An 18,590-nucleotide genomic window follows, 5' to 3' on the forward strand; every position below is an offset into this window, starting at 1 on the left:
CCCAGGTGGAAGTAAACCTAGGGTTTAATTAGAACTGCAATGACAAGATTTATGAGACCATTTCATTTCCCTAAAACCCCACTGTAGCTTCATGAGATGCGTGCAAAGAGGCAGTGTTTGCAGGGATAATCTGAGACTGGAATCTCAATACCACATTGTTTATCTTGGATTGAAAACTGGCAGGATGTGATCTAGGACATGTAGATGAGAATTCACTTTTGCTATACCTGTGTTTCTTCTGCAATGTAGCAACACATACCCAAAGGGCATGTAACTGCTCTCCTTGGTATTTTGAGAAGCTATGTGTTGGGCTCTAGTTAATAATTATTTCCCACAATTTAATTAAAACTGGAGGGCAAAGATAATCTCCTCCTTCACAACTTTACTTACATGTTGCATCTGATTCCGGGATATTAGCTCCTGGAGTCTGAAATCATGAAGTCTGGAAGCAAAGAGCTCTTTCACTGAACCAGTTAAGGCTATCAAAGGTGAGAACCAGTTTCCCTAGCTGAGTTCATGGGTTTTTTTGTTGCCTCTCAAACCTCGTTTGGAGGCTCAGCTTGCTCTGTGTTCTTCAGGAAGTCCTGTCTAGGTTGGAAGTCCCTATTCCATGAACTGGGTCACAGCAACAGAGCACATAGCTGTAAAAACATAAGGGCAAGATCTGCCAGACTTGGGAATATCTCCCTTGGAAAATGACAAGGCAGAGACTAAATCAGGAACATGCTCACACTTGCTCCCCAAACTGAAAGCCTCAGAGAGAGGTTGGCTTTCTGAAGGTTCTCACCTCGTGTCTCCACACCTGTGTCCTGTGGATCCACACACAGTTGTCTCAAATACACTTTGCGATATATTTGGAAAAGAGATTTTTACAACCTCCATTTGTCTTATTTTGTGATTACCAACTTTACATCTCCAACTTCCTCCTGCATCCTAGGGAAATGCAGTCTCGCAATGGGGAACGGAGTCCCTCTGCCACCCTGTGTTGGTCACTGGTTGAGCAAAGTCAGCTGCCCAGGTGAACCAGAACCTGCGGACCCCCTTGATAAGCCAAACCCGGCCTGTCAGGTTGACAGTGGAAGGAGACGCTTGGTGCCGGGAAAGGTAGCTGGGCTTGTCTTCTTATGTTTAACATGCCCTTGAAGACTCCTGGCAAGTCACCACTCTCCTCACCACAGTGGCTTCATGAAGTGACATTCCCCTTATAAATTCTAATGACTTGTAGCTTTTCACTTATTTCCCTATGGACAGCTGTTGGCAACAGGTGGGAATATTTAACCGAGACTCTATGACCAGCTCCTAGATAACACTAAGGAATAAACACACAGTAACTGGCAGCTCAATCGATCTGGCACCCCTCCTTGAGGCCTCCTGGACCACCTCCATCATCAGTGGCCATCCCACTGATCACTCTCACCAGCACACCCAAGTGCCCCAGATCCAGGCTCTTCCCAAGATGCCGGCCCTCTTCAGTCCCAAGTCCTCCTTCCAAGGAACTATGTCTGCTCAGATGACCATCCTCTTCCACGGGTGATACCCCTCCCTCCCTTCTCAGGATGCATAGCCCCAACCCTCATTATCAAAATCCAACCTCTGCTGTGTGCAGTGAGTAGGGGGGCTGAGAGATAGAATGAAGAGCAGGTGAAAAGGCGGGGAACATTTTGTTCCAGAAGTAGCAAGTGGTAGTAAGTAGAAGTGGTGAGATTTGGAATGTCCAGTAAATCTCTCCTCCCTTCCCTCATCATTTGCCAAACTACATCACACAAACCTTCTTCTGTAAGCATCTAGCTAGAAGATGGAAGATCTCTGTTAAAAAGCATTCTTTTTCACAACAGATATAACGTATTTAATCATTAACAATAATTATTTAAAGCCCTACACTCTTTTGTCATTGTCTCTTTTCTTGCCTGCCTCCTCTTCATCATGCAACCTCATGGCGGAAGATCTGTGCGTCTTTTCTTCTTTTTGATGTCCATTGCCTAAAATACAGTGTGGCCTGAAAGAGCATGACAACGAATAACTCTTAGACACTCTCAGACAGCTCTGCATGAGGGAGTCCTGACCAGCAGGGGCTATTTTATGATTGTCCTGTCTGGAACCTGAAGCCTGGAATGAAAATAAATTTAAACTAGAGAGCATTCAATAATTAAACTTTAATTACTTATATTGTAGATAGCAAAACATCCAATTAAAAAATTTATGAGTGCCAACTGTGTGTCTGGCTTGTGTTAGCTGCTGAAGATAAAGATAATAAGACTTGGCCCCTGCCCTCAAGGGGCTTACACTTTAAAGGGAAATCTATCCTGATGTTTGTCATAATCATTTCTGTGTTTATCATAATCATTTATAGTTTTACTATATATGTATGTATTCATAAGTAATACAACCTACTTCTGCCTCTGTTTGAAATCTTATATAAAAGGAATGACATCACAGATACATCCATGTTTTTAAGTGTGTAGCTATAGTTTGTTCATTTTCATTATTTTATTGTATTCCATTGAATGACAATGCCACAATTTATTTATCTCTTCTACTGAGAATTGACATTTGGGGCATTTTCAGTTTGAAACTATTTCAAACAATGCTTCCATAAACACTCTTGCGCATGTTTCCTGATCCATACCTGTAAGTTTCTCTTGGGTAAATATCTAGAAATAGTATTATTGGGTCACTGGATATACATCTTAAATTTTACTATGTAACAGTTTGTCAAAGAATTGTAAAAATTTCCACTCCAACCAGTAAGATAAGATAACCTCCTTGCTCCAAATTCTCACTAACGTTTGATACAATCAGACTTTTAATTTTGGACAATTTAGTGATTATAATTTTTGTTATTAATTAAAGAGACTACATATATTCAGGATACTAGACATTAATCACTTAGATGTATTACAAATACATTCTAATGTGGCTCCTGTTTTCACTGTCTTTCTGGTACTGGAAGATACTTATTTTTAATTTAATGTAATCTTTTCCTTTATGGTTAGTATTTCTTAATTATTGTTCAAAAAATATTCCCCTATCCCAAGGTCTTGAAGTTATTCTCCTATATTATCTTCTGAAAACTTTATGGATTTGCCTTTCATGTAGGGTTTTTTTTTTTTTTTCTGCACATGGAGTTGGTATAGGGTAAGGATTGAATTTCATTTGTTTTTCCTTATGGATATCCAATTATCCCAGCACAATTTATTGAAAGGCATTATGTCCTCATCTGTATCCAATACCTCTTTATCCGTATATGGATGCATTTCTTCTACTTCATTCTAGTCCACTGGGCTAGTTGTCAGTCTCTGAGCAAATAGCATTCTATCTCAATTACTATAACTTTATATAAGTTTTGATATAAGGTCAAATATGGTCTCGTACCTTGTTCCAAAAGACTGTAATGGTTTTTCTTGTCCTCCTATATTTATAAAATACGTTTTAGACCAGCTTATAAAGCTCCACAAAACAAACAGTAAGCAATGCTTTTTGGATTCTTACTGAGATTTCATTGAATTGATATGTTATTTTGGAGATAAATGACATCTTTTCAATTAATAATACTTTTGATCCCATAACTTGGTATCTCTAGTCACTTTTTTAGGTCTTTTTAGTGTCTCTTGATAATGTTTCATAATAATGTCTATAAAGCCTGCTTATTCATTCCTAGTTATTTCATATTTTTTGATGCTTGTAGTTTTAAACTTTGTATTTTTAATTACTTGTACCTGGTACATAGAAATGCAAATGATTTTTGCATGCTGTTTCAGTATCTGATAATCTTGCTGAGGCTCTTATTAATTCTAATGATTTATATATAGACTTTTTTTTTAACTTTCTACATTCAGTCACATAACCTGAATCTGAAGAAAACAATAATTTTTCCTTTTTTCCCCAATCCTCAGACCTTCTTCTTTCTTTTTTTTTCAAATCATGCTTACTAAATCCTCCAGTGCAAAGCTGAACAAAAGTCATGAGAGCAGCATCCTTGCCTAATTCCCAGTCTCAGAAGAAAAGGCTTTCAAAGTTTCACAATTAAATGTGATATTAAATACATGACTATTACGTATATTAATATGTAGTATACATAATATAAACTTAAACATAATACATATATACAGATGTAGATATATTCATTTTATAAGGGTGACGAACTTTCACAGTTTTCTGAGACTTTTTTAAAAATCGTGAGTATACATATAATTTTAAAAACACCTTTCTGCATCTTTAAAATTTGCATTCCATTTATTTCTTTAAATATCTTAATGTGGTGAATTACATTACTCTGTTTTCTGAAATTAAATGAACCTTGTGTTTTTGCAATAAACCCTAATCTTCAATACCTTGTTAGGTCACCTTGATAATTTTTTTTTTCTGGGGAAAGGAAATTCTTTTCATGTAAGTTCATTAGTGAGTTTGCTTTTTAATTTCCTCTCTTTCTGTGCAGTCCTTGTCAGATTTGGCCATCATGATTTTGTCAAGTCACAAAACGAATTTGAAGCCATTCTTACTTTTTCTATCTTTAGAAAATTTTATGTGAGATTGAGACTACTGGTTTCTTGAAAACTTAGTAAAATGTCCAGTGAAAACTGACTGAGTCTGGTGGGGTAAGATAGAAATTATTGAATCAATCTATCTATCTATCTATCTATCTATCTATCTATCTATCTATCTATCTATCTATCTATCTATCTGTTTTTGTCAGTATGCTTGTATTTTTCCTATATTTGTGTTGTATATAATATTTATATTGTTAATTTGTATTTAAATTATTTTGAAACTTTTCAATCCTTCTGAAAGATTTCAAGAATAATTTAATGAGTACTCATACTCTTCAGGTAGATTCATCAATTGTTAAGATTTGCCACATTTGTACTTGCCTGCTTGCTGGAACTATCTTTCTCTTTCACCTTCTCCATCTCTCTCCTCCTTGTCTTTCACACACAAATACAGACAACATCTTGACATGGATTTTTATAGAAGATTTACCTTGTTTTAAATTTGTTAGAATTTCCATACTTGAGACTCAATGAGGCTCAACAATTCTAAAACATTCACAGAAACGATTTTTCTATTATCTCTTCTTTTTCTGTCTTCTGGAATTTTGTTATAGTATTCACCCTTTATCTTTTAGTTCCTTGAACTTTCTTTTATATTTTTAAACCTGTGGTCTGAATTTTAGATACTTACTTGGATCTATTTTACAATTCAAAATGTATCTCGTTAGCTACATCAAGTTTGTTGATTATGTTACTCATTTTGGTTTTTTAGTCAAATATATTTATTGTATATTTTTTATTTCTAAAGTTGTATTTTGTATTTTTCCCAAAATCTTCTTGTTTATATATGATCCCTTCTATTCTGTTTATCTTTCTAAGCCTGTCTTTTATTTCTTTAGATATATTCAACGTAATTTAGATTTTTACGTCTGTAAATTCCAATATCTGGTGCTTTTGTGTATGTTTCTGTTGTCTCCTCTTTCTGCCTGTTTGTATTCATGTAAGTGCATATAGTATTTTGTGCTGCTTGTTTTATCCCACCCTTTACCTGTGGCAATTCTTTGAGGCCTAGGTAAAGTTATATTCCTCAGTGCACACAGTTGCTTCTGCCACCTGTAAGTGCTACCACTTTGGGACCTTCATTTTCACTTTCTGTGTAGTAGGGTGACCATAGTTAACATAGTTAACAACAATGTATTGTATATTTCAAAATAGGTAGAAGAGAGGATTTGAAATCTTCCCAACACAGAATTAATAAATGCTCATGGTGCTGGATATCTTAATATTCTAACTTGACTACTACATGTTCTATGCATGTAACAAAATATCACATGTACCCCAGAAATATGTATAAACATTATGTGCCAATTAAAAAACCCCAAAGGGCAAAGCCAGCTTTGGTGCTCATACACTTCCCAGTGTTTCCAGTTTCACTTAATTTTAGATTTTGTGGAATCCTTATTTTTGCATCAACTCAGCAATGTGTTTAAAACTTCTCTATGTTGTCCATTATTTAAATATCTAATCTATCACTCTGTTGAAACAGAAAATTTCCAACTTTGATTTTATGTTTGTCATTATGTATTTTGGTCTCCCCATGTGATGTGAGAATTTGTATTTCATTAAATTTAATTTAGTTTTATTCTACTTGACTTAATATAATATTCCATTAAATATGTATCATAATTTATAAACTTATCTTGTTAAAGGTTTATATTTTATAGTTTCATAATTATGAAAAATGCTGCAACAAACATTTACATACATGTTTTCATGTGCATGTGCATATTTTAAATATATGTAACTAATAGTTAAGGCTAGATGTTATGGATAAAATTTTGTCCTCCAAAAACTAGCACCTCAGAATATGACCTTATTTGGAAAGACAGTTGTCGCACAGGGTCCGTGGGGCATTGGTTCCAGGACTCCTCATGGATGCCAGAAATCCATGGATGCTCAAGTCCCTTATATAAAATGGTATAGTGTTTGAGCCTATCCTACATATGTCCTTCCATGTATCTTAAATCATCTCTAGATTACAGTGAAAGAAAATATTATGTAGTTCATTGTTATACTATATTGTTTAGAAAATGATGACAAGGGCCGGGCGCAGTGGCTCACGCCTGTAATCCCAGCACTTTGGGAGGCCGAGGTGGGCGGATCAGCTGAGGTCAGGAGTTCAAGACCAGCCTGGCCAACATGGCGAAATCCCGTTTCTACTAAAAATACAAAAATTAGCCAGGCATGGTGGCCTGTGCCTGTAATCCCAGCTACTTGGGAGGCCGAGACAGGAGAATTGCTTGAACCCAGGAGGCGGAGGTTGCAGTGAACCGATAACGCGCCATTGCCTGCCAGTCTGGGCAAGAACGGTGAAACTCCATCTCAAAGAAAAGAAAAGAAAAGAAAAGAAAAGAAAAGACAAGAAAAAACATCTATCCATGTTTAGTACAGATGCTTTTTGTTTTTCTTTCAAATATTTTCAATTAGCTGTTCGTTGAATCCACAGATGTGGAACCCACAGCTCCCACAGCTGTCTAAGGCTGACTGCAGTCATCGCAGATGTATTTAGTTCAGTTAAGATAAGGTCACATTGAAGTAGGGTGGCTCCTACTGTCATATGACTGGTGTTTGTATAAGAAGATGGCAGTGTAAAGACACAGAGACACAGGGAGAATGCAATGTGAAGATTGAGGTGGAGATTATGCTGCTTCTAGCCAGCAAACATCCAGGGCTACCAGAAGCCAGAAAAGGCAGGGAAGGGTCCTCCTCTAGAGGCTTTGGAAGGTACCACACAACTGACACCTTGATTTTGGACATCTAGCCTCCAGAATTGTGACAGAATAAATTTCTATTGTTTAAACCAGCTCGTTTGTGGTGCTTTGTTAAGGCAGCACTAGGAAATTAATACACTAGATTGCAGAGTATGTGCATATTCAGTTTTAGTAGATTCTATCTCATGCTTTCTAAAGTGGTTGTACCAATTATATTTCCATCAGCAGTGTATAAATAGTCCCATTGCTCCTTATTCTCACTACTATATAGTATTATTAGACTTTTAAAACTTTTCTAATTTGTTAAGTGTGAAATAGTATTTTGCTGTTATTTTTAACTTTTATTTCCCCGATGACCTATAGTATTGAACATTTTTCTTGTGCATTTGCCTATCAGATTTATTTTTTATGGATTGCCAGTTTATAAATTTCCCTTTTTTCTTAACTATTTAGTTTATTGTTACTGATTTGTAGAAATTCCTCGTATATGTGAGTCCAATCCTTTATTGGTTACAAGAGTCACAGATTTCAATCCTCACCTCACAGCTTTACATTTCACTTTATTTTTGATGTCTTTTGATGAACAAAATTTCTTAATTTTGATGTGCTGAATATATCAATACTTTTCTTCCTGATTTGTGCCTTTTGTGTTTAGGAAATTCTTTGTTACTTTTAAGTCATAAAAATATTCTACTAAAATTTTTTTCTAAAATGTATAACTTTGTATTTTTTAGATTAAGCCATTGTTCCATCTGAAATTATTTTATTACCATTGATTGAGTAGTCCATCTTTTCCTTCATTGACTTCTAAGCATACATTAAATATTTACACATATATGTTTCTATTTCCAAATGATCTATTCTGTTCCATTTCTCTGTTTTTTCTATTGCTTTAGCAATATCACACAATCCTAAGAACTACTGTTGTTCATTTTATGACTTTTTGTCTGGGATACTCAACAGAAAAGTCCCCAGACTTTCTTCTTTTCTTAGATAAGCATTAAAGGCTATTATTTCTAAATTCTATTCAGCTTCATTCTGTAAGTGTTGATATGTAGTATTTTCACTGTTGTTCAATTCTAAATGTTTTCTAATTTGTATTTTTATTTTCTTTTTTATCTGTTGGCCATTTAGAAGATTTTCCCCTCAATTTCTACATATGTGTGTATTAAAAATTATTATATTTTAGTATAATAGTAATAAAAATATTGTCTACATGATAGAGATTCCTTAGTATTTGTTGAGACATGCTTTATAAATAGCTCTCTTGTGCCTGAAGATTAAATTGTTTCCTTTAATTGTTAATTGCTAGATTTAAATTTGTCCATTTGAGCAGAGTTAATAGTGTTGTTCAAATTGTCTCTATTGTTACTAGAGTTTATTGTTTTGATCCACAAATTGCAAAATGAAGTACATTAACATCTTTTATTATGAATGTGAATTTGTGAGTCTTTTATTCTGTAAATTTTTGCTTTTCTGTATATTTTGAGATTATGTTACTAAGTGCATGGAGGATTAGAACTGTTACGTCTTTCTGACAAATTGAAAATTTTGCCTTTATAATAGTGATCCTCATTAATTTTAGAACTTTTTGCCTTAAATTTTACTTTATGTGAAAATAAAAAGCAACACTTATGATCTATATATATGTACACACACACATATCTATGTGTATACACAATATAATACATATGTAAATATACATGCATACACACATATACATTGTACATTTCAACTTTTTTGTGTACTTATATTTTAGGTGTGCCAATTGCAAACATATGATAGCATTAAAATATATCTAACTTCAGAATCTCTATTATTAATATATAAGTGTAATCCTTCTCTTTTTAGTATGGTATATAGGGACTTATCATATCAATTTATTTTGGTCTAATACATCTACTTTTCAATGCTTCATGTTTTATTCCTTTACCATCATTTATTGGATGGGTTTCCTTTCCTTCCCCTTTTCTTCTTGATTGTTTGAAAACTATTTTTTCTCTATCTAATCTTTAACTGTTCACTCTTAAAATTTTGACAAGAACACTTGCATGAGAAAAGTCTAAAAGTATTCTATATCTTTACTCTCCTTTTGAACAATATATGGAACCTGGGATATTTTAATCTTGATCTCTCTATTTTAGTTTTCATGTTACTGTTGTGTAGTATTTTGTTCCTATTTTGCTTACATCCCATTCAGATTCCTCATTATTTAACTCTTATTTTAATTTTGTTTAAATCTTGTTTAGATCAATATATTTTTGTTGTTCACAATGCCTTCTTTCATCTTAAAGTTTTCTTTCATGAAGGCCTGTTGGTTTTAAATGAGCACTGGGTATCTAAAAATGTCTGGATTTCATGTTCACTTTTGAGTGACAGCTTAACTACTTAAATAATTTATTAATTACAGACCTGTTCTAAGCACTTTGATGATATAGGCATCTAGTCAATTTCTGTGAAGAGTTTAAAGGAAACTTAATCTTTGTTTGTGAAGTGTAAAGTTTCATATTCATGTATATGAATTATATAAGTACTCAAAAATCCTTAATCATTGTTTGTGTAGCTCCTCTTTGAGGTTTCCCCTCTCTCTCTCTCTTCCTCTCACTCTCTCTCTTACTCCTTCTAGTTAGCTGCAGCATTAAATCAATCTCTAGACCAGTTTTAAGGAAATGTATTTACAATGGATTTTAGTAGTCTGCTTTAAAAGTATTCATCCCTGAACCCTAAAGTCAAAAAGTAGCTAGATATATTTTACCATAAAGTCAGCCTCTAATATTCAGTTACTAATAGACTAAAGCAGGAATGAAGCCACGCTGTGCCATTTAGGCATGGCATTGGGTTTTTAATGTCCTTCAATTCCCCCACTGGCAAATATATACCGTTTATCATGTGCCATCCACTCTACACCACTTTTTGACATTCCCAGGTGTTATAGAACATTGTATGAAGGTGATATAATATATCCTGTCCCCTTTGGACACATGATTCACGACACATAACCATGCCAACCTGGAAAAAAATTTCTTAAATACTGAGAAATAGAAAGACATAAAACTTTAAAATTACTTAGGTGAAATGATTTCCTTGGAGCAGCCTAGCAAGTCAGCTTGTCGGTCTTAGACTAGGAGGCTCTGAAGAGCAGGCATAGGCTGCTTTTTGAGTTGGGAAAGCAAATGAACATTTAACCCTTCTCTTCTCTTTCACAGGAATCTCTCCATTGGGGTGTTTGTGTGGAAAGCATTTCCTGACTCCTACATCAGTCAGCTCCAGGCATTTTAAGCACTGGTTTTGTGCACTGTACTTACTGACTCTGACTATGTACCAAGACACGATACAGAAAAAAGAGTTCTGGACCAGAACTCAAGAAAACTAGGATCTAGCCCAGGCTGTGTGAGCTTAAGCCAGTGATGTAACCTCCCTTTTGCGTCCACTTCCTTATGCATAAAATGAAAACAGTATCTGTACTACTCACCTTTTAAAATGTTCTCTTACTCAATACCAACCCTTACCCACGAGTATGAATTTTTCAGTATCGTGCTCAAGCTACATGAAAATATAAGTTCTAGACTTTTATAAGAAGAATATACATTTAAGTGTTTTTTCAATAGGATGTTTATGTCAACAGTCAAAAAAGAGGGATGCAGGACAAAAAGTGCTCTGTTCAGAGAAGGTAAACCATTCATTCATGTATTCATTCATTCATTCACTCAATAAATAACTATCTAGCACCCATGTGTCAGACACATGAGTCTTGCCTCTCCTGCAGTTTAGATTCTATTGGGAGGAGGTTGGAAATAAATGAACAAGTAAACTTGCAAGAAAATATCAGCAAGGAGTGATCACAGAGAATTAAAAAAGAAATGCTATATAGAGTAATGGAATGACTTCCCTGGAGAAGTGACATTTAAGATGAAACCTCAATGCCACTGTGATGATAAGAGGGAAGCACAATCCCAGCAAGTCGTTCAAAGCAAAGTCAGGAAAGAGGTGGTTGTGTTCAAAGAACTAAAGGCCAGTAGACAAGGAGGGAGAGGTCAGAGAAACAGGCAGAAATAAGTTGGGCTTTGTGAGTTAGACTAAAATGGTTTAATTTTTTTTTATTTTAAGAGTGATGAGAAGCCTCTTGAAGACTTTAAGGTAAGCAAGTGCTTGGGGAGGTAGAAAAATACTTACTTCGGAGGTAAGACTGAGAGAGTTATTTGGGGAGAAAGAGGAAGAGACTGTAGGTAGGTGTATTAGTGTGGAGGGCTGCATAACAAAATACCACAGACTGGGTAGCTTAATAAATTATTTTATGACAATTTTGAGTGGGAAGTTCAAGATCAATGTGTTGGCAGAGTTGGTTTCTCCTGAGGCCTTTCTTCTGGGCTGGGAGATGACTGTCTTTTCTGTCTTCACATGGTATTTCCAAATCTCCTCCTCTTAGAAGGAAAGGCACCAGTCATATTGAATTAAGGCCCACCTTAATGACCTCACTTTAACTTAATTACCACTTTCAAGTCCATATCTTCAAATACAATCCTATTCTGAGTCATATTCTGAGGTACTAGGGGTTAGACCTTCAACACAAGATTTTTTGAGAAACACAATTCAGCCCCATTACAGTAGAGGGTCTAGCGTGAGCAGAGGTGTAGAAACAGGATTGGTGTGGTCCCCGCTGAAAAATAGTGGAGTCCCCAGACTGGCTGGAGCAGAGTTTACACGAAATGGAGTCACAGGAGGTCAGGTTATCAATGGAAGTTGAGGCCAGGCTGGTGAGGAACTTGAATTTTCGTTAAGCAGCTTCAGCCTTCTGCAATAAGTCATGATGAGTCTTGGAAAGTATCCGAGCACTATAGGAGAGCTAGGTATTGATGATCAAACCACTGGTTATGTGAAAGCCTTGCAGGAGAGGACAGAGTCAGGAGACAGCCTGGGGTGTGGAGTTTGAGTCAGGCCCTTAGGGACAGAAAGGAAATAAAAGAAAAAGCAACATCTCTAGGGAAGATCTCCAGTACCAACTGAGACAGTGGGGAAATAGGATTCCAACCTGGGAAGCTTCAGAAAAAAATGAAAGACAAGGACTTCTGTGTAAAATCTAGGATTATGGCCAGAATGACTCAGGGCAGTGCATTTGGTCTCTGTCCAAACCCTGCACCTACAGCTGTGGTGGAGGCTGGACACATTGTCTCACTTGGCTGGAAAAACATGGCTTCAGAGTCAGGCAGACCTCAGACAGCTCAAATTCCAGCTTCTTCATTTTTAGCAGTGCACCTTAATTTCTTGTGAGCAAGTTGCTGAATCTCTTTGAAACTTAATTTTCCTAGATGTCCACTGGAAATGATAAATCACCTTTCTAGACTTTTGGAGGGCTGAGGTAATATGTGCAGTGTCTGGCTCATAGTAGGTGCTCAATAAATGGTAGATTCCTTCTCATCTCCCTTAGTGGAACAAAGCCCTGGAGTGACACAGAGCAGATAGATTTAGGTACTTGTGACACATCTGAATTGCTCTGGCAGGGCACGTGGGCTGGTGCTTCCTGTGGCAGGATTGGCAAAGGTGCTGGTGGGGATGGAGCTGCTGTGGTGCCATGTGTGTCCATATCTGTCCACACTTTACCTGCATCGAAAACACCAAATACTAGATCAAGTCAGGCAAAAGGCTATCCACAACCTGTGTGGCCCTGGGTGAGTGTCCATTATAACTATCAATGGCCCTATTTACTGTATCCCTACCGTCTGGCATGGAAAGAATTCAGCAGTTTACAGTTCATTTAACTCTAAAAATAACCTTGCTTCATTAGTCTAAGTTTATAGATGAGGAAACCGAGGTTCAGAGTAAATAGCTTTGTTGAGTCAGACATCGTTAGAAAACAGGAAAGCTGGGTTTGCAACTTAGGTCTGTCTGATTCTAGAAATCATTTTCTTTCCACTAAGCTCACTTATTCCTTGCCTTGGCCTCTACAAGTCTCAACATCTGAGCTACAAAATTACACATGACTTGCCTCGAAATATAATATTTATCTTTTCCCAGCCTTTGTTGTAGGGAACAAATGAAAATAAATATGTTCTATTTCCTCTAGATGTATTATAAATGACACCAAAACTTAGTGGTATAAACAACAATTTGATTACATTCATGGATTCTATGGGTCAGGAATTTGGGCAGGGCATAGGGGGAAGAATTATTTGGAACTTTCAGGATAACTCAAATATTGGACTCAGCTGGGGCTGTAAACTGTGCTTATATATTGCCTTTCCACATGGCCTGTGATCCTTACAACATGGCGGCCTTAGTGTAGTTAGAATTCTTACATGGAGGCTCCAGTCTCCACACGTGAGCATCCTAGCAAGCAAGGCAGATGCTGCATCACCATTATTGTCTAGTCTGGAAAGTCACATAGCATCACTGCTGCTGCAGTCTACTGATAGAAACAATGCTCAGATTCAAGGCTGCTTGGATTCAAGGAGAAGAGCTATAGATTCCATCTCAATGGAACAAGAGCCACAACATTTTATGGCTGCTTAAAAAAACAAACAAGCAAAACACCACAGGGTATAAAATTCCAAGGAAAGTATACGTAAGTGTACTGGAATAATGCCTTGCTATAATTAATGACACCTTTGTTTTCAGCCAGGGCACTCCACCTTGCCAAGCATAAAACATTCATGTCCAAACAGTGCTGAACTAGATTTGGTTGTGAACAAGCTTTTTTTTTTTTTTTTGAACTTTTTCCTGAAGAGAAATGCCTAAACTTTTTTAAAAAAGAAGCTCCTTTAGCAGCAACAGCATAAAAACTTCCAAGAACATGTTAAAAATTCTGCAAACTGTCCAGTTGTTCAAGGGTCATGAAGCCCCAGTCTTACCTGTCAAGATGGGAAAAGAGAACGACAAATGACTCTAGTTCTGTAAAGATCAGCTTTTCAGCCTTTCTTTTAAAGTTAAGTTACTTTTAGTTGAATTAAATCTGGGTCATGGAGAAAGCCTCAGTTTAATTTTCTTTTTAAAAATAAATTTCCATAAGTATATATAATTTATTTATTTTGTTCAATTGCCCAGCTTAAATTATTTAGGGCCTGTGTTTTGGTGCTTAATTGGGCAAGGCATTAATGATCCTGGTGAAATGAGAGGAAATGGCTATGTTTATATGGGGCCTATGCCTGTTAGATTCTATTTTCTGGAATAGGGGAGTTATTTATTTATTAAGAACTATTGACCCAGATAAATTACCTGAGATTCATTATTGCACTGCCAGGTGGTGCCCCAGACTTGAGGCTTAGACTGACCAAGCTTTACATTGTCCTGTTCACCAATTTTTTTTTTTTTTTGAGCTGGAGTCTTGCTCTGTCATCCAGGCTGGAGTGCAGTGGCATGATCTCGGCTCACTGCAACCTCCGCCTGCCGGGTTCAAGCGAGTCTCCTGCCTCAGCTTACCAAGTAGCTGGGACTACAGGCGTGCACCACCACACCTGGCTAATTTTTGTATTTTTAGTAGAGACAGGGTTTTACCATGTTGGCCAGGCTGGTCTTGAACTCCTGACCTCGTAATCTGCCCGCCTTGGCCTCCCAAAGTGCTGGGATTACAGGCATGAGCCACCGCACCTGGCCCTGTTCAGCATTTTTTGAACAAAGTCCTTAGAGGAATATGCCACAATGATAAGTCTAGAATAAATAATGGAAATTCAGAGACTTGTGTCTCTACTTTGGTGACAATTGGCTATTTAAATGGTCCTTATTCAGAGGTGGTGATAGATAAAGGTTTTTTAAAAATCAAATCCCCAAAGCTATCTTTTCTGATTTGAAACTATTTTTTGTTGCTTAGTTATCCTGCATGCCTCTCCCAAAGTCATGATGTGTGGGAGAAAGATGAAATTTGGAATTAAGCAGACATGAATTGATATTCTGCACAATTATGCAAATATGGATAAGTTGCTCAAACTTTCTGAGCCAGTAATCTGATTATGATTAAACAGTGAAAATAGCACATTGTCTTAGTCAATTTTCTGTTACTTATAACAGAATACCTGAAACTAGGTAATTTATAAAGAAAACAAATTTATTTCTTAAAATTATGGAGACAGAGAGGCTCAAGGTTGAGAGTACAAATCTGGTGCGGTCCTTCTTGCTGGTGTGGATTCTGTAGAGGTGGCATAGGGCATTGCATCATGTATTAGCTCAGGTCTCTCTTCTTCTTGTTATAAAACTACCAGTACCATTCCCAAGATAACCCATTAATCTATTGACACATTAATATATTAATCTATGCACAGATTAATCTATTCATGAGAGCAGAGCCATCATGAACCAGTCCCCCGCCAAACGTCTCACCTCTCAACACTGCCATATTGAGGATTAAGCTTCAACATGAGTTTTGGAGGGGACACATATTCAAATCACAGCACACCTGTTGTTGCAAAGATTAAAGAAGGTATGGAATGTATATCCTCCACTGTAAAGCCTGGCATGGAAAGAATGAGTACTCATTAACTTTAACCCCATCTTTTGCATATGCAATGGCCCAGCAGAAGCAGACAGCACAGTAGTGCTCCATACAAATGATGTGGACTTAAAAGCTCTTGTGGTCTGAATATTTCTAAGGCTGAACTAACTTACTTTTATCTCCTCTAAGGCAGGTCAGTGCTGCCTGTTCCCCAAATGAATCAAATCAAATGTGTGACTGGCACACTTGTTTTCAGAGATACAGGAAGTAGGATAAGAAGAAGATATTTTTACATTTATTGAACATTGACTATGTGCACCATACTGTTTAACATATTTTTAAAATTTACTTCTTGTAATGATCTTATTAAGTAGGCATAATGCTGCTCAATCAATTGTTTCAGAACATAATGAATTAATGCAGCAACCACTTACTGTATCTCATAAGTCAGCTGGATAGCTCTGATGTGAGCCAGGTTTGGCTGATCTTGGTTGAACTTACCTGGGCTTGCTCATGTGTCTGTGGTTAGCCAGCCTGTAGGTCAGTTGGTGCTGACCAGCCTAGTGTGACCTTGGCTGGCTGAAACAGCTCAGTTCTACTCCAGGCAGTCTCCTACCCTTCTGCAGGTTAGCTTAGGCTTGTTCTCATGTCAGTAGCAGGGATTCAAGGCAGGAAGAGGCAACATGCATGCCACTGTCCCACTGACCAAAGCAAATCATATGGCCTAGCTCAGAGTTGGGGTGGGAGGGCACATCCAAAGGAAACAGATTCAGAGAGGCATGGACAAATGGCCATTAGTGCACTGGATCTACCACAATAGGCATTGTTATTACCCTCATTGGTAGAGGAGGAGATGGAGGCTAGCAATTTTGTGCCTGTTGGTCACTGGCCCACCCGCTAGTGTTTTTCTTTGCTGTGTTCTTTCCTGGCGATCTCTCCTTGGAGATGCTTTTTAATAAGCTACATTTCCCCCTCTTTCTCATTATTTGGTCTGAATTTGAAACTTCATGTAAAATTATTAGGACCAACCAAGTGATCTTAACAAAAGCCCAGTATAAGGACACCAAGGAGCAGCGCAGGTGAGTCAGGAAGATAGGTCTACTTATTAGAGAAAATGAAGGGAGGAGGATAGATATGTGGTTGGGTGGAGCATAAATGGAAGAAAATGAGACAAATTTACATTTCTCTTCCATTTTCTGGCTTGTCGAGTTTGCCTGGGTCAGCTACCACCTTTCCATACCATCTTTTCTAGATTCTGAAACCAACATCTGAGAAAGGCAAGGTCCTGGTGTTGGCCTATGGCATTTACTAGATTTTTGACCTTGAACAAGGAAGTTACCTGACTTCCCTGAGCCTCTATTTCATCATGTGTGAAATGAGAATAATAGTACACATGTTGATTTGTGGGCTAAAGGAGCCCTGAAGGTAAAGAGCCCCACATGGGTCTGAGCCCTGTGCAGCCACCATGATTCACTGCTGTCCCCAAGCACATCTTGGTGCCTGAAATGCTGAACGGTTGGCTTTCACCACTGCAGAGGCTCTGGGTGAGCTGCCAGGGCAGCGCAGGGAGGCTTAGCTGCAGGAGTGCTGTTAATGGATTTTATGGCTTTGTTGAGTACCTCAAACTACAGTTATTAATTAGAGGATGCTGTTTAGGCACTCTTGCAATATATACATTTTGTTAATTGATTTGTATAGGCTCATAGCTAGCAACATAAAGAATGTGCAGGACCATAACACTTACAAGGGATTGTAATTGCCTTTGCTGCCCTCTCTGGCTCCCCAAGCAGGGAACACAAGCTTTGAGGATAGGACCCATTCTCTCCTCTGTCTTTGGATCTCCAACGGCTAATCCAGTGCTCACTGTCAGGGTGATACAGCCTGTCTAGATGCTCAGCGAAGGTCTTGAATCAATGACTAAATAAATAATGTTTGTTCCTATATTTCCATATCTATTTTATTTCCAAACTATTCCTTATAAACTCTGCATTGTGTTTGACGTTGGCATTTCATTTAGGTAAATATGGTCAAGGATTTATTCTGTGTCCTTATTTATTTATTTATTTATTTATTTATTTATTTATTTATGTTTGCTTGTTTGTTTATGAGTACCTTTGTAATCCTTTCACGGCCTAGAGATGGTTGAAGATGCAAAGATATGCACTGGCTCCTGCACTCAGGAAACTGACAATACTACATGGCACGAGATTTTATAAGGCATGACGTCAAGTAGCCTGTTCTGAGATGTGGAGTGACAACATAAAGGTGGCAACTTCTTGCATGGCACCATACCGCAGGGAATTTTAAGTTTGCCCCCCCCTCCCCGCCACTGCATCCTCAGCAGGCCCAGCACCCCAAGTTTTCTGATCTAGCTGTTCTACCAGCTTCTAAGAGCCGCGGCTGCCCCTGCTTCTCGCAGATGACGCGGAGCCCGGCCATTGCCATCCAGGTCCAAGGCTGTCTACTCTGCCCGACAACCCCTAGCACCACTAGGCGCTGCTCTAGTGTGCGCCTGGCGCCCTCCCCAGACCAGTCGACGTAGAGCGCCCAGAGACCCAGCCAAGGGCAAGACCCTTAGCGACGCCAGCCAGTCCTCTCCGCCCAGATATCAGTTCAAAGGGCATGGCAGGACAGTGTCCCCCGCACCACTCCAGACGACCCTCAGGCCTCGGGTGACCACTTTCTGGGGGAGCCCTCCATTCCTTGCGGCAGCTTTTCGGAGAGCCGGAGTGGAGGCTCTGGGCTGGAGGGCTCCCCGCAGCCGCCCACCGGCGTCCTCTGGGGGCCCGGTCCCGACTGGGGCAGGAGGACCTGGACAGCGCCCCGGAGCGTGGAGAAGGCTGAGGAAAGTTGGGGGTCGGGGCCTTAGGGCTGGGAGCGCCGAACCCGGCGCCGGTGCCCGCGTTCATGAAT

The 18,590-nt window shown here is 38.2% G+C and overlaps 1 protein-coding gene across 1 annotated transcript in view; it reads left to right on the forward strand.

Moving 5' to 3' along the window:
• The first annotated feature begins 1,456 nt into the window (after positions 1-1,456).
• Positions 1,457-18,590, forward strand: part of CLSTN2 (calsyntenin 2) — a 679,153-nt gene continuing 662,019 nt past the window's right edge. The window contains exons 1-4 of the mRNA XM_011998542.1: positions 1,457-1,530; positions 12,757-12,924; positions 16,700-16,756; positions 18,127-18,507. Of these exons, the coding sequence (XP_011853932.1) occupies positions 1,457-1,530; positions 12,757-12,924; positions 16,700-16,756; positions 18,127-18,507 (680 nt within the window). The remainder of the gene's footprint in view (positions 1,531-12,756; positions 12,925-16,699; positions 16,757-18,126; positions 18,508-18,590) is intronic.

The sequence above is a fragment of the Mandrillus leucophaeus genome, unplaced genomic scaffold, assembly GCF_000951045.1.
Source record: "Mandrillus leucophaeus isolate KB7577 unplaced genomic scaffold, Mleu.le_1.0 Scaffold573, whole genome shotgun sequence".
In the NCBI taxonomy this organism is placed as follows: domain Eukaryota; kingdom Metazoa; phylum Chordata; class Mammalia; order Primates; family Cercopithecidae; genus Mandrillus; species Mandrillus leucophaeus.